The sequence below is a fragment of the Gopherus evgoodei genome, chromosome 4, assembly GCF_007399415.2.
Source record: "Gopherus evgoodei ecotype Sinaloan lineage chromosome 4, rGopEvg1_v1.p, whole genome shotgun sequence".
Lineage (NCBI taxonomy): Eukaryota > Metazoa > Chordata > Testudines > Testudinidae > Gopherus > Gopherus evgoodei.
Window position 1 is genome coordinate 152,714,237 of NC_044325.1, and position 23,550 is coordinate 152,737,786.

The 23,550-nt window shown below is 54.1% G+C and overlaps 1 protein-coding gene across 1 annotated transcript; it reads right to left on the bottom strand.

Annotated features, from left to right (window-relative positions):
• Positions 1 to 1,645: 1,645 nt before the first annotated feature.
• Positions 1,646 to 22,037, bottom strand: LOC115651304 (zinc finger protein 184-like). The gene is made up of 9 exons (XM_030562239.1): positions 21,832 to 22,037; positions 21,356 to 21,426; positions 10,269 to 10,382; positions 8,213 to 9,874; positions 5,292 to 5,486; positions 4,991 to 5,070; positions 4,406 to 4,532; positions 3,931 to 4,047; positions 1,646 to 3,207 (listed from the first exon to the last, which is right to left on the bottom strand). The coding sequence occupies exons 1-9, from the start codon at positions 21,921 to 21,923 to the stop codon at positions 1,799 to 1,801; spliced, it is 3,867 nt and encodes a 1,288-aa protein (XP_030418099.1). The 5' UTR covers positions 21,924 to 22,037; the 3' UTR covers positions 1,646 to 1,798.
• Positions 22,038 to 23,550: the final 1,513 nt, after the last annotated feature.

The window sequence follows — 23,550 nt, forward strand, 5'->3', positions numbered from 1 at the left end:
GATACTTACTGGATGGGGGACTCTCTCCTAGGAAGCAATGAATGAAAAAGTTTTGAGGGCTGTCATGCATAATCAGCTGAGCATGAGCTCCTAGTGTGATGTTGTGACCAAAAGGGCTAATGCAATCCTGAGATGCATAAACGGGAATCTCAAGAAGGAGCAGAGAGATTATTTTACCTCTGTATTTGGCACTGGTGCAGCCGTTGCTGAAATCCTGTGTTCAGTTTTGGTGCCCGCAATTCAAGAAGGGTATGGATAAATTGGAAAGGAGTCAGAGAAGAGCCACAAGAATGATTAAAGGATTAGAAAACCTGCCTTACAGTGACAAATGCAAGGAGTTCAATCTATTTAGCTTAACAAAGAGAAGCTTAAGGGAAGGCATTATTACACTCCATAAGAACCTACTTGGGAAACAGAAATTTGATAATGGGCTCTTCAGTCTGGCAGATAAAGGTATAACAAGAACCAATGGCTGGAAGTTGAAACTGGAAATAAGGCATAAATTTTTAAGAGTGAGAGGAATTAACCACTGGAACAATTTACCAAGGGTCGTGGTGGATTCTCCATCATTGGCAATTTTAAAATCAAGATTGTATGTGTTTCTAAAAGCTCTGCTCCAGGAATTATTTCGAATAAGTTCTCTGGCCTGTGTTATATGGGAGGCCAGACTAGATGATCACAGTGGTCCTTTCTGGCACTGGAATCAATGAATCTATAAATAAATGAATTGCGCCAGGCGATGCACAGACACACAGTGAGAGACAGTCCCTGCCCCAAAGAGCTCATAATCTGAATTATGACTCAGAGAAATTAATGAGCTGACCTAAAGCCCCTGGGAATCTTCCCACTGACTTCAATGGACTTTGGATCAGTCTGCGAACCCCCGGCCTTGGCCCCAGGAGAGAGAAAGGAGCAGAGAAGGATGACTAGATCTGGGGAGATCCAAGAGAGTGAAGGGACGGGGCCCCCATGGGATGGGCACAGACCTTAGGGGACAGGCTGAGCCTGTGAGGATTAATGATCCTTTGTGGGAGAGGGGTATGGGAGGGGGACATGCCCCCAGCAAGGACGGGTTTCCTGGTAGAAATGACTCAAAATGTGTCCTCCTGTTCCCCATGATGCCCAAATGCAGCCTCTAGCCCTTCACCCTGCCCACCTGCATCAATAAAATTCAATAAAGATGAGTGCTAACCAATTAAGATAACCAAAAATGATTAGTATCATTCTGGGGTGGATTCACAGGAGTGACTTACATAAGACTCAGGAGATAATTGTCCTGTTCCATTCGGCACTAGTGAGGCCTTAGCTGGAGAACCGTGTCAAATCCTGGACACCACAGAAAGATGTCAATAAATTCTAGAGAGTTTAGAGAACAGCAACAAAAATGATACAAGGTTTCGGAAATCTAACCTAGAAGAACTCTTAAGAAACTGGGCACATTAAGTCTAGAGAAAAGAAGACTGAGAGGGGACCTGATAACAGTCTTTAAATATGTTAAGGGTTGTTATAAAGAGGATGAAGATCATTTGTTCTCCCTGTCCACTGAAGGAAGGACAAAGAGTAATGGGCTTGATCTGCAGCAAGGGAGATTTAGGTTAGATATTAGGGAAAACTTTCTAATTTTAAGGGTAGTTAAACTCTGCAATAGGCTCCCGAGAGAGGTTGTGGAATCCTCATCACTGGAGGTTTTTAAGAACAGGTGGGACAAACACCTGCCAGGAATAGGGTTACCTGGCCCTATCTCAGCGCAGGAGCCTGGAATTGATGACCTCTTGAGGTCTCTTCGAGTCCTACATATCTATGATTCTATCACTGCAGTTTCTCTTTCAGCCTGGCTGGGTGCACCATGTCCCCAGGGGCAGCCCTGCTGCCCCTCCTCCACATCCCCTGGCCGGATGAAGGGATCCCTGTACAGGCGGCTGGCAGTGGGAATATCCGACAGGCCCCTCTCCTTGGCATGAGTCCTCTGGTGCTGCGCCAGAGCTGAGCCCTGAGAGAATCCCCTCCCACAGAGGGGGCAGACATAGGGCCGCTCCCCGGTGTGGATGCGAATGTGCTGCGTCAGCGCCGAGCTCTGCTTGAAGCTCTTGCTGCACTGGGTGCAGCAGTAGGGCCGCTCGCCCGTGTGGGTGCGCCGGTGCCGCTTGAGGGCTGAGCGGTCCCCGAAGCCCTTCCCACAGTCCCCACAGCGATGGGGGGTCTCGCCGGTGTGGGTGCGGTGGTGCTGGATCAGCGCTGAGCTCTGGTTGAAGCTCTTCCCACACTGGGCGCAGTGGAAGGGCCGCTCCCCGGTGTGCAGCCGCCGGTGGGTGGTCAGCGCCGATCTCTGGCTGAAGCTCTTCCCACACTGGGGACACGGGTAGGGTCTTTCGCCCCGGTGGATGCGCTGGTGTTGCAGCAGGGACGACCGCTGGGTGAACCCTTTGCCGCACTCCCTGCAGGCATTGGGCCGCTCGCCGGTGTGGGTGCGCCAGTGCCCATTGAGGATGGAGCGCCGCATGAACCCCTTCCCGCACTGGGAGCAGATGTGGGGCTTCTCCCCAGTGTGCACCCGCCGGTGCTCCGTCAGCGACGAGCCGCGCCGGAAGTTCTTCCCGCACTCGGGGCACTTGTGGGCCCGCTCCCTGGAGTGCACCACCAGATGCGCCACCAGGACGGTGATCTCTCCGAAGCGCCAGCCGCACTCCGTGCACTTGTATGGCAGCTCCCCCGTGTGGCAGCTCTGGTGCCGCAGCAAGTTGGTGCGGCTGCTGTAGGCTGCCCCACAGTGAGCGCAGACGTAGGGTTTCAACCCAGCGTGGACACGGCCATGGCGGGTCAGGTGCTCCTTGTGGCGGAAACTCTTCCCGCACTCGGCACATGGGTAAGGCCTGGCGCCGGTGTGGATGCGCTGGTGGCGGAGGAGGTTGGAGCGGATGGCAAAGCTCCTCCCACAGTCAGGGCACTGGTAGGGCCTCTCGCCTGTGTGCGTGCGCTGGTGTTTGACCAACTCTGAGCTCTTCCCAAAGCTTTTCCCACAATCCCCGCAGATGATGGGCCCCTCTCTTGCCCACAGGTGACCACCGGTCTTGGGTCTTTCCTGCTGAGATGGCTTCCCCTGCTGCCATCCCATGTCACCGGATGGCTCTCCCCGCTCTGGGCTCTGGGTCGTCCTGTGCAGCTCCACTCCTGCAGGCCCTTCCTGTCGGGGTTTTTCCCTCCCAGCACCTGCGAGCAGAAAGAAAGAATCCAGCCAGGGTCTGACCATGTGCTTCGATATCTCCACTGGGATCAGAAACAGGCTCATCTCACGGGAACCCCTCATTTAAGAAGCTGGACATTACCACAGCTCAGCAGAACCACGACAGTGACTTGGATCTAATGGCTCATATAGAACGTAGAGAGAGAGCATCCAGTAGTTCGCCTCAGCATTGATCAGTAGGGGGGCGCTGTGCTGCAAGGAGTGGGGGCGGGAAAGGGGCTCAGTAAGGGGCGTTCTCTTCATGCAGTCAGTGCTGACCCCGATGCAGGGAAGAGAATGGGCCAAATCCCCAGCCAGTATATACTGGCTGTAATTCCACTGGAGTCTATGGGTCCAGATTCTCAGTGGGTATAAATTAGCACCACTCCATTCACGCCCATGGAGTAACACTCGTTCACACCAGCTGGGGATCTGGCCCTGCATTGTTAGGGCCTAACCTGTCTAGAGATCTCAACCAGACCCTGTTCACCCATCCCCTTCGCCCGTCCTTTGTTGTTCAAAGGGATAATCTCCTTGGGGCAGGCACCATGTCTGTCTTTATGTTTGTCTGTCTTTGTGCTCAGTGGGACCCAGATCCTGAACAGGGCCTGTGGGTGTTGCCATAGTAACCGAGACAGAACTGGGTAGGCGTTCCCAGCTTTTCCCTTCTCTCCCGGACAGTAGCGGAGCTGGCGTCACTCATTCTTCACCTGCGCCGGCGCCTCTCATGATCTCCCTTTCCTCAGAGCCCTGGAGATCCAGGACCCTCGGTTCTTCCCCTTGCTCCATCCAGGAGATTGCGGCTGGGTCAGGGACAGGGACTCCTGCTGGCGGGGAAGGAAACAGGCGAGACGGCGCTTGGTGAAATCTCATCCAAGGGCTCACAAAGAATGTGCCCTGGTTTTAACCCTGGCCCCACTCACTGTTGGATGCAGTGCAGGATCCAAGCAGGGGGGATATGTTCACAGGGACCCTTTGGGACAATGAGACGTCTGGGTGCAGATGGGCTGCACACCACAGGAGAGTCAGGGATTCCCACGCACAGGTGAACTGGATGCCGGCAGATGACAAAAATAAAACCTAGGTCTAACCCCGCATAGATAACTTATCTGATGGGCCAAAACCACCACGGGCACTTCTGTACCGCCCACCCGCTCCTGATCCCCGAGGGCAGCGGCGCCTCACCCAGTGAGATCAGAGTCTGGTAATTCTCCTGCATGACGTCCCTGTAGAGCTGCCTCTGCCCTTCATCCAGGAGCCCCCACTCCTCCCAGGAGAAATACACGGCCACCTCCTCGAACCCCACCAGCGCCTGGAACCACAAGAGACCCCACAGTCCTATCTGACAGCAGGGGGAAGCAGGGATGAGGAAGAAGTGTCAGGGAGGGAGGGAGGGAGGAAGACGGGGAGTGAGGCAGAGAAAGGGGATAGAGGGATGGGAGCAAGAACTGTAGGGAAGTAGTTTAAAGAGTGAAGGTGATGGGATGATATTCACAAGTCAAAGAATTCTCCCTGCTCCCAAATTAGGACTGAATCCCTCTCTTGCTGTAGCCAGTGGGCTTGTGCAACAGATTTCAGTGCCTCAGGATCCAGCACCCTACTGTTGTTCAAAATAAAGTCACAGACAGAGCAGGATCGGGGCCTAGGGGGCTTTTGAATTGATCCCTCCAAGCTTCAGAGAGGAACCAGTTAACGGCCCCGTCCCCTGCCCTCAGAAAGACGCTGAGCTCCATCCTTCTACAGCGAGGATGGGGTGACCACGCAGCTCACCTGGAAGGCAACCATGGGGGTCGATGACACAGGCTCCTGCCCGTCGTCGGTCTCCTTGAATATCTGGGGTGGAAGGTGATCTGGAAAGCGGGGGGGAATGTGAAGAATGTATTATGTGGGGGGTCCTAATGCAGGTATCTGCCCCCTTCTAGACAAAACCTTCTGCTTCCACATGCTGGAGTCAGGCTTAGCCCTTGGCACCCACTTTCCCCTTGCAGGGCTGCCCCCTTGTCACCAGTCTTATCCCTAAGGTGCTCGCTCAGCTGCTCTCCCACCCCATCCCGACCGCCCTGCTCAGTACCCCTTTCCCGCCGCTCTTGGGGCTCCTGGGATGGCACGCTCCACAGCCCTGGAAGTTCCTCCTGGGATACACCCTTCAGTCGCACCAGCCGGAGGCTTGGGGAATCCATCTTGTCTGAGACCACTTCCTGCCCAGCTTGACCGAACTGCAAGCAGGACTCAAGCAGAGCCTGGGAGGACAAGAGAACGGGGGAGCCTGGGAGGACGAGAGAATGGGGGAAAACAGGGGAGCATGCATCCTAGCCACACAGGGAAAGCACAACGGAGAGCTGAGACCCCACTGTGCTGCAACCCTCAAGGCTTCTGGGGTTTCCAGGCTAAGAGCTCTGGCTTGGATTTGCCGTGGGCCCCACAAACTCCCCCACCTCTGCTCCTCAATCCTGGCTGCTTCTTTCCAGCCTCCAGGCAGCGATTTCCTGCCTCTGTTGCTGTTTCTCTCCCTCCCCTGGAGCCGCCTCTGGTTGCTGCTCTCTGTGTCTGCCCAGCACCTGGTCCTCCCCCCACCACACCGCTGGCCAGCTGGGTTGATTCCTCTGGGCCCTGACCTGGGGATGCTGCAGGGATGCACAAGAGTGACTCTGAGTCCGGGATGCAGGGGGCTGGACAGGAAGGTCCCAGCGCTATTACAGTCCCCGCTTCTGGCACAGGCAGGTTTGGGAGATTGGTGGTTTTAACCCATTAACTTCCCAGATCGGGAAACACTGTGAAATGTTTCTGAGGAGTGAGCCCATCCCTCCTGGCTCTGTGCACCACAGCCCAGGCCCAAGGTATTTAGTCTCCTAACTTCCAGTGATTTGGGGCCCTGGGGTCAGCACTGGTTGCAAGAGGAAGATTTCAACGGATGTTAGGAGGCTAAATATCTTTGAGGATCTGGGCCTGAGTCGGAATGACGGAGGATCTGGGATATAGACTCCCCCAGGGAGCCAGCAACTCCATTGGGAATTTCCCCTCACCAGCCCTCCCTGCACAGTGGCATTGTAACAGTTTTTGGAATGGGGGGTGCTGAGCTGCACCCCTCTAATCCCTGTCCATGCCCCTTACTGCCCCCTAGATCTGGGGCCAGGAGCAGGGCCTTGGCTCTGGGAGGGGGGATGTGGACAGGAGTAGGACAGCAGATGCTGGGGCCTCAGCTAGGGGCCAGCCACCAGGACCCTGAATGCGGTGAAGCAGTGGAGGCCTCGGGCACAGGGCCGCCACCCAACATGCAGGGCTGGCAGCGAAAGGCCGGCGGCTTCATGGGACCTGGGGCTGGCAGCGGAGCCAGCAGCTGGAACCCCAGGCAGCAGGGCCAGCAGCCAGGACCGTGGGCAGCAGGGGCGCAAAACCTGGGGATGCTGTACCACTCACACTCCTACTTCTCGCGCCTATATCCCTCCATGGTCACACTGATGGATGCAGGGGCTTCTTTGGGGGAATGCGGTTCTGCTTCCCATTGTTGGCCCACTAATGACCTGTCTCAGGTTACAATCCCCACAGCGTGGGGGGCCGCTCTCCCCTCTCAGCCACTGCTGACCCCAATGTTGTACTGGGAGTTCTGGGCTGAGATGGTGCCCGGCTGCATTTAGGCCTTAAAAGAGAGATCCTGGCAGTTATGTTCGGTACCGATCACACATCTCTTCCCAAGGGCTCGGGCTTGAACCCTGGTGTCCCATTTCAATCCACTCCTGGATGTTCTTAGTCACTTCCTCATCCCCTCCCCATCCCATACAGCATCAAGGAGTACAGGAGTCTCTTCCCTTTCCTGCCTCATGGTTTGTGCAATATTTTGACATGAATGATCAGCTATGGAGCCCATCTGTTGTGAAGCCCACTCCCACTCCCCTCAACAGACTCTGGGGAGGGCCGCAGGCCTGACGGGTCTGTGGCAGTTGCAAATGGCGGGCAGTTCAAAAGCCGGGGCCCATGTCATTGGAAATGGCGGGAAATTGGCCTGGTGGATGGGGAGGTGTCTGTGGCTGTTGGAAATGGTGGGAAATGGGCCTGGTGGGGCCAGGAAGGCTCCATGGTGGCTCAAGGAAGCTCTATGCCAAGATCAGTAACCAGAAAGCTGCAGTGATATATTCACAAGCGCGTCCTGTGGATCAAGTCTCAGACATTACAGTGAGGAGAGTCTATTTACTTTATAGGCTGGCGTACTGTGCCATCCACAGATCTATTTTGAAGACAATCCTTGCAGCCTCCCCAAGGCCTTTTATAACTCGCAGTACCGTGGAGGACGGCATTTTTATTTTCTTCCCCTCTACACCCTGTGTCCCCTGCCAGCATGTTGGCAATCACCCCCCTCCATCTCCACAGTCCAATCTGTGCTTTGGTAACTGCTTTTTTGGCATGTGTTTGTACAGCATTGGGCACAGTGGGCTCCTGGTACATAAGTGGGGTTTCTGAGGGTTACCACACTACAGAGAAGAGTTCGGTCTTCACCAAGATCCTGTTTATTGACTGGGGAGAAATAAGAAAGAGAAAACCAACACAAAAAACCCCTCATGAAAAGCATTTTTTCACTCTCATCTAGGCGTGGGCGGCACACAGCCAGGGGTCTCCATTACCAAGGCTGAAAATGCTACAGCTCTACCATTAGGAGCCAAGCTGGGCCTAGGAAGGGTTAATGATCCCTGCCAAGTGGGCAAGGGGGAAAACAACCCCAACCTGGGGCACTTTGCTGGCCAACTCCAGTGAGGAGGGGATGCCTGGGACCCCTTTGAAGCAGAATGTACCTGCTCTTCACATTTTTCCTTCATAAAGTTTGTGTTTCATTTTTTTATTCCGACATCCCAGGCTCTGACCCCTCCATCTTGTCCCCGGCTGTCTGGGTAGGCGGGTGGCTCAGTGTCCCTGAAAAAAGCCCCTCCATGTCTAATTCCTATTCCACCATCCGATGGCCACACCCTCAATCCAGCCCCTCTCAAAAATCTTCCCTTCATTCAGGCTCCACTTTAATCTGCAGGGGGGGCGCTGGCTCCTCTTTAATTTCCTGTGGCAGCTCCGGCTGCTCCTGTTTAACCCGATAGGACCCACCATGAATATGCTGAGGCAGCTCCAGTTCCTCCTTCATCTGCAGGGGTGTCGCCGGCTCCTCCTTCACCCCGGGGGGCATCTCACAATCCCACGTCCCTGGCGGGAGCACCACCACCACCTCCTCAGGCTCGGTGCTGCCCTCCCCCGGCTGAACGAAGGGGTCTTTGTAGAACCGCGTCCCCACGGCCTCGTGGGAGCCGTCGCTCTCCTTGGCATGAGTCCGCTGGTGCTTGGCGAGAGCTGACCGCTGGCTGAAGTTCTTGCCACAATGGGTGCAGGAGAAGGGCCTCTCCTGCGTGTGGATCCTGGTGTGCTGGACCAGCGTGGAGCTCTGCTTGAAGCCCTTTCCGCACTGGCCGCAGCGGAAGGGCCGTTCACCGGTGTGGGTCCGGTGGTGCCGCTTGAGGGCTGACATGCCACTGAAGTTCCGCCCACACTGGGCACAGCCATAAGGCGACTCCCCCGTGTGAGTGCGGCGGTGCTGGGTCAGCGCCGAGCTCTGGCTGAAGCCTTTGCCGCACTGGCCGCACTTGTAGGGCCGCTCGCCGGTGTGCAGTCGCCGGTGTGTGGTCAGCACCGAGCGCTGGCTGAAGCTGCGCCCACACTCCTCGCAGCGGTAGGGCGTCTCACCGGTGTGGATCCGGCGGTGCTGCACCAGAGCGGAGCTGGCGATGAAGCTCTTGGGGCAGTCGGGGCACTGGTGAGGCTTCTCTCCGGTGTGGGACCGCTGGTGCTGCAGCAGCGAGTGCCGCTTGGTGAAGCTCTTCCCACAGATGTCGCAGACGTTCGGCCGCTCCCCCGAGTGGCCGCGCACGTGGTCGTTGAAGGTGGCGCGGCGCATGAAGCTCTCCCCGCACTGGGGGCAGACGTGGGGCTTCTCCCCGGTGTGCACCCGCCGGTGCTCCGTCAGCGACGAGCCGCGTCGGAAGCTCTTCCCGCACTCGGGGCACTTGTGGGCCCGCTCCCCGGAGTGCGCCACCAGATGTGCCACAAGGGCGGCGATCTCCCCGAAGCGCCGGCCGCACTCTGTGCACTTGTAGGGCAGCTCCCCCGTGTGGCCGCTCTGGTGGCGCAGCAAGTTGGTGCGGCTGCTGTAGGCTGCCCCGCAGTGAGCACAGACGTAGGGCTTTAACCCGGCGTGGATGCGGCCATGGCGGGTCAGGTGGCCTTTCTGCCGGAAACTCTTCCCACACTCAGTGCACTGGAAAGGCCTGGCGCCGGTGTGGATGTGCTGGTGTTTGCTGAGGGTGGAGTGGAAGGCAAAGCTCCTCCCGCATTCAGGGCAGCTGTAAGGTTTCTCTCCTGTGTGGACCCGCTGGTGCTTGAAGAGATCATAGTTCTTCACAAAGGTCTTCCCGCAGTCGCCACAGATGACACGGCCCACCCGCCTGTGCCGTGCCTGGGGTGCAGATTTAGCCTGGGCCTTCCCCTGTCCCAGGCCCGCCCCACCCTGGCTCTCAACGGCCTCTCCCTGCTTGAGGCTCTGGGATGTCCTGTGTGGCTTCGCTCCCATAGGCCCTTCCTGTTGGTGATTCTCCTCTTCGTTTTCACTCACCGTCCCAGCACCTGCTGGGAGAGGGGGAGAGAGAGAGAGAGTCCAGCAGGGGCTTGTTCCCGGCGCTGGATAGAGAGGGGGCAGCAAAGGGGTTTGTCACTGAGCAGAAAACCTGATGGGCAGGAAGTGAATCCCTCAAACCTTTCCCTGAGTGCAGAGGAGAGGAGGTTCTGCCTCCATAGACCAGCTGAGTCCTCAGAGAAAGGCTGGGGAAGGTGAGGGCTCCTGCCGGAGTCAGGCAGAGCAGATGGGATCCAGATGTGACACCTGCTATGAGGACAGGGCACCAGCTGGGACGATACTGAGGGAGAGGAGACAGAATTGGGGGGCTTCCTGGGGCTTTGCTGGGATCCCAGCTTTTTCCTTCACTCCTGGATGGTCTCTGAGCTGGTGTCGCTCATTCCTCACCTGTGCGGGCACCTCTCGGGATCTCCTTTTCCTCGGTGCCCTGGAGATCCGGGACCCTCGGATCTTCCCCTCCCTCCATCCAGGAGGTCATGGTTGGGTCAGGGACGGGGAATCCTGCTGACAGGGAAGGAAACAGTCAAGATGGCGCTTGGCGAAATCTCCCATGGGGGCTTGATACAGGGAATGCTTCCAGATTTTAACCGTGACCATGTTCTCTGCTGGGAGAAGCAGTATCCAAGAGGGGGGAGTTCATGGGGACCCACTGGGGCAGTGAGATGCCAGTGGGGAGAGATGGGCCACTCCCCTGTAGGGGAGTCAAGGATGCACACACAAAGAGGCTAGGGAGAGGCTCAAGCAAATGGAAACTATTAAGCCATCTTAAAACTTGCTAACTGACTAGAGTCCCTTCCGAGAATGGAGATGACCCCAGAGCAGTTGCCCTGGGCAGTTCAGTGTGCAGATGCACCCCCCCTGCTCCTAATCCTTGAGAAGAAGCAACTCCTCACCCAGAGAAGTCAGAGTCTCATAATGCTCGTGGAAGTTGCCCCGTAGAGCTGCCTCTGCCCTTCGTCCAGGTCACCCCACTCTTCCTTGCGGAAGCACACGGCCACCTTCTTGAATGTCACCGCCACCTGGAACCACAAGGGACCCACATCAGAACTTACTGCACCAATTCCTTTCCCACCACAAAATCAGTGCATGAGCCACAAGGGGCAGCACAGAAAGCTTGTGGTGAAACCCCAAGGAGGCAAAGAAGCAGTGAGAGGTTTCCTTGGTGTCAGTTTTGGAAGAGAGAGATTACAAAGAAGTGGGCTGGGGCAGGAAAGGATGAGAGGGGATATGCTTCTATAACAGAGTCAAAAGAGCTGTATATCGAAGCCAGAAAGGACTGTTCTGATCATATCATCCAACCCCCTGTATGACTCAGGTGAGAGGAATCACTCAGGAGTTCCTGTATCCAGTCCAATCACTTGTGGTTGAACTAGAGCATATATTTTAGAAGGAGAGGTTCCATCTGGATTTCAAGACTCCGTCCTTTGAGAAGCTGGTTAATCACGCTCCCTGTTTAAAATGTGCACCTTACTTCCAGGTTAAAGTAATCTAACTTCCACTTCAAGACTTTGGATCTTGCTCCTACTTTGTCTACTAGGTTAACGGAGTCCCCTGTCCTCAAGAATCTCCTCCCCACAAAGGTGGTTATAGACTGTGATCGAGTTACCTTTTCCCTTTCTACTCAGTGAGCTAAATCAATCTTGTTAGAGAGCCAGGGCTGCTCTGTGGGAACATGGTGGACTACCGAGACCTTTCCAACATGTGGAAGTGGGAGTGAAACCTGAGAGGAAGTGGTGAGAGACTCTGGTGCACCCCATATCTCTCTAAATCCTACGGTCCTTGCTAACCGGCTCCTGGTACCAAACCTGTCCTCTCTAAGCAAGGTGAATAAAGACATAACTCCAGTCAGGGAGATCATGTTGGCTGGCAAAGGGAAAGATTTTGAAGAGCTGACCCAAACCAAAGTACCTCCCCTCTACAGCCTCCTGGGCTTTGCACTCAGATTGGCTACGGCTTAAAACAGTCTCCTGTCTGTGAGTGGCCAAGACAGAGGCCGCAACCCTGCAGACCCGGCCGGGACGATTCATGCTGTAGTGATCTCCAGAGACTGAGAGTGCTGCAACTCGCCACTTGTAGCCTCAAGCTGTGATCTCACAAGCGCTTTGGCTGGCTCAGAACGGAGAAGCTGATAGCCACCTGATTACAGCTTTGCTCCTCCACAATGCCTTGTTGCTTCTCAGCCTCCATTTTGGTCCACACGCCATAAAATGGCTAAACTCTCCCCTCGCCCCACGATCCTCTGAGGGCACAAAGGATTGTGGGATTTGGGCAAAACAGGTGTGTATATTTCGGTCTGTCTGCCCATCCCTGAACTGTCTCCTCCAGGGTACCCCTCTCTCCAAGATATGGTCTCTCTCATTCTTTCACTGTGCTACCTTTGCTTCCCTGAACCAACTGCACCACCTCACAATCTCCCCACAACTTCATACCCAGGCCCGTGGAGAAGCCAGCCCATTCCCTGGCAGGTGGAGGGAGCTGGGATTCCTGCCTTCAGCTCATGCTGTGTGGCTAAGCAGAGAGGCATCATCTCCAAGCAACATGATGTGATGGCCACCATCTCAGCCAACACACCAGGCACCTGCAGAACTAAGAGCGCATGTTGCTACAAGGGCCGGCTCCAGCCATTTCGCCGCCCCAAGCATGGCGGCACGCCGCGGGAGGTGCTTTGCTGCTCGCCGGTCTCACGGCTCCGGTGGATCTCCTGCAGACTTGGCTGCGGAGGGTCTGCTGGTCCCGCGGCTCCGGTGGACCTCCCGCAGGTGTGCCTGCGGATGCTCCACCGGAGCCGCAGGACCAGCGGACCCTCCGCAGGCACGCCTGCGGCAGGTCCACTGGAGCTGCCTGCCGCCCTCCTGGCAACTAGCAGAGCGCCCCCCGCGGTGTGCTGCCCCAAGCACGCGCTTGGCGTGCTGGGGCCTGAAGCCGGCCCTGGCTGCTACAGCTTGAAATGAACAACCAAGGCTCCGCAAAACGGGCTGGAACCGACTCCTGTCCTCGCTAGGTCAGGCACAGAGGGGAGATCTGTGGCGTACAATCACCAATGTGCAACAACTGCTTCTCAGTGGGGTGGGAGGGGAAAACCAGTGGCCCCACAGGAGAGATTGCCCTTGCATGACCTCCTGCTACCCCTGAGCTCATGAGAAGGGTCTGCCAAGTCGGCTACCCTGTGGATAGGGCATAAAGGGGACAGATGGAGTAGAAACAGAGGAGAAGGGAGAGGAGGGTTTGGTAGGCTAGCAAACCTAGGAGGATGGCTCGGCAGCAGCTCACCTGGAAGCTGGGCATAGGGAGCCAGGGCAGGAGATCCTGCCCTCCATCACTTCCCTCTTCATGTGGACTGGACAGCCGGTGCAAATCTGGAAGGGAAACAGGGTCAGGGACCAGACCCAGTCAGGTCAGGGTACCTTAGGGATCAAACCCTGCAACTAGAGCCCATGGCCGCTCCCACAAAGAGTGGGCCCTGCTGGAGCACAATCAGCCCCATTAGCAGCCCCCAAGCTCCAGCCACTTGGGGAGCAGTTCCCGCTCCTCCTTCTGGAGCTCCTCTGTCGAGGAGGCGCACCCCTACCTTGGGACCACCTGAACTGGGTCTGCGAAATAGTCTAGTCACTGAACAGCTGGCAGCTACCGGCAGCTCCCCCACAGCTCTGCTGGTGTCCCTCGATCCTGCCCCACAGCCCTGCCAGTGCCCCTCAATCCCGACCCACAGCCCTCTTCTCATTTGCTCTTCTTGGCGGCTTGCACCCATTGCCTGACCCTCTCACTGGGACTCCCCACCCCACTCACCGCTCCGGCCAGGGCGATTCCCTCCGGGACCCTGGGGCTGCAGACGGGGATTCAGCCCCTGTCCACACACGCTGCAGGGAGTGACTCCGAGGCGAGCCCGGGGGGGCTGGCACAGGAAGGTCCCTAGGTTATTGTGTCCCCCACTTCCTGCTGCTCTCTCCCCAGCTGGGAACTCAGTAGAATTAACCCTGAATCTCCCCCCGCCTTGTCAGCCGCGAAAACGAATCGCCCCCGAAATTCACACTCACGAGATGAGCTTTAAAAACACGTGACTCGCGTGAAAAATCAGGAGTGGTTTAAAAATCATGTGACCTGGGTTCACTCGCCTGAGACTTCTTCCAAACTAATAACCCAGGTCCGCCTTCTGAGTGGTGAGCATTTCTGGGGGAGACCCCCCCCCGCACCCCCAGTCTGGGAAGGAAAATTGCAGGATCACGAAGCCGACGTTCAATGCACACGCTGCAATGGGGGGTTTTCTGCCGCCCGCTTGCAGGGGAATCCACTTAGTCATTGCTAACCCCGATAGGGTGGGGGGGCTCAGTGGGGGGCGCTCTCCCCTCCCACTCAGTGCCGGCCCCAATGCCCCAGAGCCGCACTTTCTGCTCCCACAAAACAGAACACCCTTCCCCCGTCCCTGCCCCGCCTCTTATCTGAGGCCCCGACCCCCACTCATTCCCTCCCCTCGGTGGGTCGGTCTCCCCACCCTCACTAGCTCATTTTTCACCTAGGGTGACAGATCACCCAGCTGGCTCAGGGGGCTGGGGCAGGGGTTTGGGGTGCAGGAGGGGGTGCTGAGCTGGGCAGGGCTGCAGGAAGGGGTGCAGACTCAGGGAGGGGGCTGGGGATGAGGGGTTTGGGGTGTAGGAGAGTGCGCCAGGCTGGAACTGAGGGGTTCGGAGGGCAGGAAGGGGATCAGGGCTAGGGCAGGGGGGGCAGGCTCTGGGCGGCGCTTACCTCAAGCAGCTTTCGAAAGCAGCATGTCCCCCCTCTGGCTCCTACATGGAGGCATGGACAGGCGGCTCTGGGCACTGCCCTGTCTGCAGGCACCACTCCTGCAGCTCCCTTTGGCCGCAGTTCCAGCCAACAGGAGCTGCAGAGCTGGCATTTGGGGCAGAGGCAGTGCATGGACCCCCCTGTCTGCCAGAGTAAGAGCCAGAGGGGGGACATGCCGCTGCTTCCGGGAGCCTCATGGAGCCACAGCAGGTAAGGAGCCTGCCTTAGCCCCACTGCGCTGCCAACCGGACTTTTAACAGCCCGGTCAGCGGTGCTGACCAGAGCCGCCACGGTCCATTTTTGACCAGGCGAGCTATTCAAAAACTGGACACATGGCATCCCTACTTAGAGGTGCTATGCTATGGGGATTTGGGGAGGTTCAGGAAGGGGCACTCTCCCCTCACAGTTAGTGGGGGCCTCAATGCAGTGGTAGGGGGTGCTGAGGTGCAGGACCTGAGGCCAGTGCTACTTTGTCATGTTGATGGAGGTTTCAGCTTTCATGCTGGGCTTAAATCATAGGTCTGAAAACTGGTTGTTATTGTTATTGTCCCCCAAGGCCAGCACAATGATAACAGTGTCCTGGCCCATTCGTCTCATGGACCACTCCATTCTGCATCCCTTAATCATCTGCAGTGCCTGTAGGATACACGAATTTCTTCCCAGCTCCAAAACACTGGGATCTTGGGGATAGGACCATAAGAATGATCAAAGGTCCATCTAGCCCAGTATCTTGTTTCCAACAGTGGCCAATGCCAGGTGCTTCAGAGGGAATGAATAGAACAGGTAATCATCAAGTGATCCATCCTGTCATCCATTCCCAACTTCTGGCAAACAGAGTCTAGGGACACTTCAGAGCAGGGTTTTACATCCATGCCCGTCCTGGCTAATAGCCATTGATGGACCTATCCTCCATGAACTTATATAGTTCTTTTTTGAACCCAGTTATACTTTTGGACTTCACAACACCCCTCGGCAATAAGTTCCACAGGTTAACTATGCATCGTGCGAATACTTCCTTTTATTTTAAACCTGCTCCCTATTAATTTCCCTGGGTGACCCCTAGTTCTTTTGTCATGTGAAGGAGTAAATAATATTTCCTTATTCACTTTCTCCACACCACTCATGGCTTTATAGACCTGTATCATATCCCCCTTTAGTTGTCTCTTTTTCAAGCTGAAAAGTCTCAATTTTTTAAACCTCTCCTCCTATGGAAGTTGTTCAATACTCTTCATCATTTTTGTTGCCCTTTTCCCAATTCCAATATATGTTTTTGAGTTGGGGCAACCAGATATGCACGCAGTATTCAAGATGTGCGTGTGCCATGGATTTATATAGAGGCAGTATGTCTTGTCTCTATCCCTTTGCTAATGGTTCCTAATATTCTGTTCACTTTTTTGACTGCGACTGCACATGGAGTGGATGTTTTCAGAGAACTATCCACAACTCCAAAATCTCTTTCTTGAGCTAATTTAGACCCCATCCTTTTATATGTAAAATTAGGATTATGTTTTCCAATATCCACTACTTTGCATTTGTCAACATTGCATTTCATCTGCTGCCTTGTTGCCCAAATCAATCACTCAGTTTTGTGAGATCCCTTTGTAACTCTTCACAGTCTGCTTTGACTTAAATATCTAAACTTTGGTCTTAAGAAAAAGACCAAAGTTAAACCTAAAAAACATTCCTGCAGCAGCTGGAGGGGACAATACAGGATACCCCTATGGAGGGGCCTTCCGTGGCAGTTGGAAATGGCAGGAGGAAAGAATGTTGGGGCCTGAAGGTTCCACGGCAGTTGAAGGAGACAGTTGCTGTGCCAGTTTAACCCCCTTTCCTTGATGGGCTGTTGTGGAAGAGATCCTTAATTACTGCTAAATTAGAACCAGTTAGACTTGTAGGAACCCAGAGTTGCTAGACGGGTACCAGATCAGCCCACAGTAGGGCAAGCAGGCTCCAGATTAGGCCAGATGCCACAACTGTCTTGGGAAGATCAGATGAGCTTCTCCTGGGCATGCTCAGACTCAGCAGGGAAATAGCCATACCAGGCATACATGTTGACAGTACTTCACATGCCTCCTTTAGGGTGGTAGCAGCTTCCCCTAGAAATACAAGTGAGGTGTGACAGAAAGGCCCACACACACTAGAGAGAGCAGCTCTAACTATGGGGCCACCTGGCCTTACACTTTGTAGACCCTGAGCAAGGACTTGAACTGAGATGCTCAGGAACTGACAGGGGAAATATGTTCACTGGCAAAGCATGTGCCATCTGTCCCTCCAGTGCCTGAACTGCACAGAGAATAACCTACTACTGCTACCTGCTAAATTAGTCCATCTTTTAGTTCATAGGTATAGAGGCCTGTGCCGTATTTAGTGGCCAAAGATCCCAGCTTCGGCCTGTCTACCCATGCTATGGAGTGGGCACACAAGAGTAGTGATCAGAAAGGAGGAGCAGAAAATCCAAAAGGAGCTCCTACACAGAGCTGGGCAGGAAATTGTTTTCCGTCCCATGAAAATTTTCAAATTTTTGGAAATTTTTCCCATCCTGATTGGGATGCAAAGTCAAAATTTGAAATCTTTAATTAACTGAAAATCTGGGAAAAAAACCAAAAAAACCCCAGGTTCAGGTTTCATTTTGATAATTTCATGACGTTTCATTTTAATTTTGACCATTTTTTGTAATATTCCCCACTATAATTAACAAAATTCCAAATGAAAAGCTGCTTTGAAATGGAAAAATTAAAATTTTAATTTAAAAAAATCTCAAAACAAGTAATTTGAACAATCTGAAAACGGTTGGAATGGTTCTGTTTTTTCAGTCAAGAAATTTGTCAAAAATTTCCCACAAATAGTTTTGGTTTCAGCAAATAGGCATTTTTGATGGAAACATTTTAACAACGTATTTCCAACTATCTCTAGTCCTCTGCAGATAACAGAAAGCTAGAACTGACAAACAAGGGGAGAAGATTTAATTTACATAATGTTAATAGTTCTAATGCATTCATCACCAACACGTGTGTTAGACACACACACACTGAAGAGCCATGGTGTTTTAAACCTAGGACCACGTAACACTTCCATACAGAGCATTTATTTTACACAGACATAGAACATTTCAGCCATAGCTCTCAAACTGCTGCATGGAGGAAGGTTGGTCTCATCACCCTCAGTGTTCAGACGAGGAAAGAGAGGTACTGATAGAAGTCACTTTTAAAGTTTAACACAGCACATCACAGCCTGACTGCCTACAAGTTCTGACTCCTTGTCCTCTTGCTCTATCCAGCTAGAGCACACTCCCTTGCAAGAGCTGGGGATAGAACCCAGGAGTCCTGATCTCTCCAGTGCCTTCAAGACATAACATATTCCACCCTTTTTGTCTCTGTAACAACATAGGAAACTCACATCTCTCAAGCCAGAGTCAGTAACCACTCCTCTCCAGATGTGTCAAATCCTGAGCCAAGCTCTAATTTACCCAGATACTCTTAAATGAAAGAACAGACAAACAGAAATACTAAAATAAAGTTTCTCCTCTAGATATAGACAATTCAAAGCCAGGCTGGGGATGTGAATCATGAAGGCTCTAATCTTAGGGATCAGGATGGAGTTGTAATTTATTATTTATATTCCTAGTGCAAAGGGTCATCACTGAGATCAGGCACACCCCCCGCCTTCCCATGTGCCAGGTGCTGCGCATACCCCCACTGAGATCAGGCCTCCATCGTGCCAGGCACTGCATAGGCCTGACTGAGATCAGGACCCCCATCGTGCCAGGTGCTGCACAGACACAGTGAGAGACAGTCCCTGCCCCCAAAAGCTCATTGTTTAAATAAGACAAGGACTAGGAGGGGAGATGGTGGCAAAATGACTTGCTGAAGGTCACACAGCAAGTTGGTGGCAGAGCCAGGAATCAGTGTGTGAGATGGTTAATGATTCCTGCTGAGCAAGGGGAAATGAACCCCATTCTGTATCAGCTTGCATCTTGAGGGCTGCAGTAATTCCCGGAGGTGTTTGTTGTGAAGCAAAACAATCAACCTAACTTTTTCCTCCATCAGCTGCTTTGTGGCTTATTCACATCACACAGCTGCTAATGTCAGTCAGACCATCCAGGATTGCACCAGTGACTTCAAAATAGAAAAATATAAGCTGTTATAGCAAAGACCAAATCCCCTTTAACCAGGGCTGTAACAGACTCATATCCTTTGTGGATTAGGGACAGGAGGGGGAGCGATGACACATATCACCATGGGTTACGCTACTGCCTCCCAGCTAACGGGCCTGGTCCATTAGCTCAGGGCCTGGGGGTAGGGCTTGATGGAAAGTGTTATGGAGTTTTTTCTCTCCCCCGAAGATGAGAAAAGGAGGAAAAATCACTTACCTACATTTTTCAAGGAAATGTTTTTTTCAGCAAAAATTGGCAAAATTTCAGACAAAACAAAATATTTAAATTTGGAAATGCTTCATGGGAGTTGTAGTTATGGTGCCTCATGCTCCCATTCTCTTCCATAGGCTGGCAGTTGGACTACATCTCCCATGATGTACTATGGTCACCCCTAGAAGATATGAGGTAGTGCATCATGGGATATGTAGTCTGTAGAGTACAAACAACCCACAACTCTCAGGAAGCACTAGGGCACATACACAATTTTTGTGGCTTAAATTTTTCTGTTTTCAGGGATCTGTTTCTTTAACAAAAAAAAATTCAACATTTTCCATCGAATGTGAACGCTCTTCATGGAAAAACGTCATTTAATCCAAAATTAAATATTTCATTCAAATAAACTTTAAATGAAAAATTTTCAGCCATTATAATTATACCCGGCTCTTATCTAGTGATTTCCATTAGAAGATCTCAAAGAACTTTACAGTATCGTTGACCCCATTTTGCAGATGGGGAAACTGAGGCACAGAGGTGGCTGTTACTTGCCTGAGATCACCTAGCAAGCCAGACACTGAGCCAAAAAGAGAACCCAGAACTCCTAATATAGTGCTCTGTCCACTAGACCAGTGCTTCTCAACCTTCCCAGATGACTGGACCCCTTTCAGGAGTCTGGTTTGCCTTGCGTAAGCACAAGTTTCACCTCCACTTAAAAACGACTTGCTTACAAAATCAGACATACAAATACAAATATGTCACAGCACACGAATACTGAAAAACTGCTGACTTTCTCATTCTGTCTGTGTGAAATTTTAGTTTGTACTGACTTTGTTGGTGCTTTATATGTAGCCTGCTGTAACCCTAGCCAAATATCTAGATGAGCTGATGTGCCCCCTGGAACAGCTCTGCATATCCCCAGGGATACATTTACCCCTGGTTGAGAACCACTGCCCTAGACCACACTGCCTCACAGCTCAGCTCCAGATATTAGATCCAGAGATCACAGGTTCAGTCCCTGCATTCCTTAGAGCTGCTCTCTTCTCACTCCAGCATCTCCTGCCTAGACCCACAACCCAAGTGCAGATTCCATCACCCACTCTCCTCTTTCACAGGTTCAGCATACCACATCCCACCAGCCTCCCCCTCGAGGTCCCGTGCCTCGACGAAGGGGTCCTTGTAGACCCGTGTCCTCACAGGTCCGTTGGTGGGATCTCCATGGTTCAGGTGCTCAGCCTGGTGCTGGATCAGTGCAGCACTGTGCTGGAAACAACTGCCGCATTCAACGCAGGAACAGGGCCCCTTCTGAGCATGGACACGCCAGTGCCGGCTCAGGGACGAGCTAAGCTTGAAGCTCTTCCCGCAGCGGGTGCAGAGGAAGGGCCGCTCATCGGTGTGGACCCGCTGGTGGCGATCCAAGCTGGAGCGCGTGGCAAAGCACCTTCCGCAATCAGGGCACTGGTAGGGCCTCTCACCCGTGTGCGTGCGCTGGTGTATGATTAACTCTGAGTTCTTCATGAAGCTTTTCCCACAATCCCCACAGTTGACGGGCTGTGCCTTCCCGCGCCTGCGCCCTGGCTCCTTCTCCGCCCGCTGACGTCCTGTTCTGCCACCATCTCCCCGTTCAGGGCTCCGGGAGTCAGGGATCTCAACACACAGTGAGGGGGCGAATGGCTCAGGGAGGAGTTGGGCCGTTCCTAGTCCTGCAGAGAGAGCAGAACCCTGCTGAGCATGGAGCTGCCTTGGGGGGTGGGGGAATAGAGGGATTCAGTGTGTGTGGGAACCAGAGCAAGGAAAAGCAGCCACCTGTGCCCTGGAGATCCCTGGGGGAGAGGATCAAACCACCTCCTGTGAATCTCCTTCCAGTGAGGGGCTGTGGAGGTGACAGTCTCTCCTGTGGGGTTTGGGGCAGGGGCCAATCCTCCAGAAATCTACAGGGCCAGGGAAGAGCCCTGAGCCAAAGCTGTCCAGGACTCCCCGCTTCATCAGCTCCTGATCCCCAAGGGGCAGCGGCACCTCACCCAGCGAGATCAGAGTCTGGTAATTCTCCTGCATGACATCCCTGTAGAGCTGCCTCTGCCCTTTGTCCAGGAGCCCCCACTCCTCCCAGGAGAAATACACGGCCACCTCCTCGAACCCCACCAACGCCTGGAACCAGAAGGGACCCCACTCAGCACCTGCTGCTCCAGCCATGGCCCCCAGCGCTGGATCAGAGGGAGGGCAGCGAGGGGCACCGCTGGGAGAGCCCAAAGGGGGAGCGTGTGCAGCGGGATCCAGGGGGCAGGTGCAGTGATCACTCTCCGATAGCACATCCCGCTGCGCATCTCACCTGGTAGCCAGCTGCAGCGACCACCTGCTCCTGTGCCGGGCCGCTCCCCTCCTCGCCCAGGGCAGGCTGATCTGTGTGGAGGACAGGGAGGTCAGAGGCCAGGGCACAGCCCCACAGGGATGTGTGTATGGCCCCCTATGGAGCTAACTGCTCTGCTGGAGACCCGTGGCTGGCACAAGGTCCAGAGGGCCCTGCTGTGGTCATGCTCATCCTGGGGCACATGGGCAGCAGCTGGGCTCGCCAGCCACCTTGGCACAGCTCCCAGCCCCACAGAGCCATCTCTCTGCTGCTCCCCCACGATCTGGGGCGTGTGAACCCCGCTGGCAGCCTCGGGGGCTCGCGTGGGGCACGAGACACAAACACTCGCGGAGTCTGGTCCAGCCACACACGCGGAGCACAGCTCTGTAGCTCCAGCAACTCCGGATTTCAGTCCTGCTGCCGCTGCCCCTGCAACCTGCCCACCGGCCCCGCCGTACCCAGATCCTGCCGCTCCCGGGGCTCCGGCAGCGGCTTGTTCTCCGTCCTCCAGCAGGAAACCAGGCCCCAGCAAGAACCTGACGAGATCCATCTTGCCTGAGATCACTTCCCCTCTGCAGGCGTCACGTGTAATCCGAAGCCAATCCTGTTAGAGCCGGGAGTGAATGAGCCCTACCCGCCTACCAGTGCTCCTCAATCCCAACCGACAGCCCCGGGGCTTTCCCCATCTCTCCCTAATAGCCCAGCACTGTGCTAAGGGTTGCTGTGCTGCAGGGAGCAGGGCTGGGGAACCAGTAGAGGTCGCTCTTCCTTGTAAATCAGTGCAGACCCCAATGCCCCAGTGTGCTGAAGGGACTGGGGGGGCTCAGTAGCAGGCACTCTCCCCACACAGTCAGTGCTGGCCCCCCATGTAGTACTGGGGAGTGCTGTGCTGCAGGGGGCGGGATGGGGGCTCAGTAAGGGGCCTTCTCCTCTGTGGGTCAGTATTTTAAGTGGATGCCCCAGCATGCCACTGGCATGAGCTACAATAATGGGGTTGCAATCTTAAGTATTCAATAGTGGGCTACTGGAATTCAGCTGGCATCTAAACCAAAGGCCAGGCCACTTGCATCCATTACAGATGTCATGTGACTTATCCCAAAAGTCTGGACATGAACCTGGGCACTCGGGCCGAATCCCAACACTGGTGAACACATGTTGCCAGCCTCTCACCACTTCCTGAGGTTTTCCTTGCTGACAGATGCCCCTCCACTCCCTGTTCCAAATTCCCTCCCCAGTTCGAGGAGAAAAGGCCCAAAAGATAGTAAAATGGCTGCTGCCAGGGACCCCTCCTCCTTGCTGGTCTTGGGTGGCAGCAAGCAAAGCGCAAGCATAGAAGACAGGGCTTTGTAGTGAGCTTGGTAGCGCCAACCTGGCTGCAGCAGGAGGATGGCATGGACTGCACTCTCAGCAGGTTTGCAGATGACACTAAACTGGGAGGAGTGGTAGATACACTGGAGGGTAGGGATAGGATACAGAGAGACCTAGACAAATTAGAGGATTGGGCCAAAAGAAACCTGATGAGGTTCAGCAAGGACAAGTGCAGAGTCCTACACTTAGGACGGAAGAATCCCATTCACCGTTACAGACTAGGGACCGAGTTGCTAGGCAGCAGTTCTGCAGAAAAGGACCTAAGGGTTACAGTGGATGAGAAGCTGGATATGAGTCACCAGTGTGCCCTTGTTGCCAAGAAGGCTAATGGCATTTTGGGCTGTATAAGTAGCGGCATTGCCAGCAGATCGATGGACATGATCATTCCCCTCTATTTGGCATTAGTGAGGCCTCATCTGGAGGACTGCGTCCAGTTTTGGACCCCACACTACAAGGCTGTGGAAAAATTGGAAAGAGTCCAGCAGAGGGCAACACAAATGATTAGAGGGCTGGAGCACATGACTTTTGAGGAGAGACTGAGGGAACTGGGATTGTTTAGTCTGCAGAAGAGAAGAATGAGGGGGGATTTGATAGCTGCTTTCCACTACCTGAAAGGGGGTTCCAGAGAGGATGGATCTAGACTGTTCTCAGTGGTAGTAGATGACAGAACAAGGAGTGGGGGAAGGTTTAGGTTGGATATTAGGAAAAACTTTATCATTAGGAGAGTGGTGAAGCACTGGAATGGGTTACCTAGGGAGGTGGTGGAATCTCCTTCCTTAGAGGTTTTTAAGGTCATGCTTGACAAAGCC

What these genes read in the sequence shown, in the direction of transcription:
- LOC115651304 (XM_030562239.1), bottom strand. Translation starts at nt 21,923, where the DNA reads ATGGATCTCGTCAGGTTCTTGCTGGGGCCTGGTTTCCTGCTGGAGGAC. An exon ending in CCCGAGAGGTGCCCGCACAG is followed by an intron (nt 9,875 to 10,268) that starts GTGAGGAATGAG and finishes CCCCTCTCCCAG; the next exon opens with CAGGTGCTGGGACGGTGAGT. An exon ending in GCAGATTAAAGTGGAGCCTG is followed by an intron (nt 5,487 to 8,212) that starts AATGAAGGGAAG and finishes TCGTCCTCCCAG; the next exon opens with GCTCCCCCGTTCTCTTGTCC.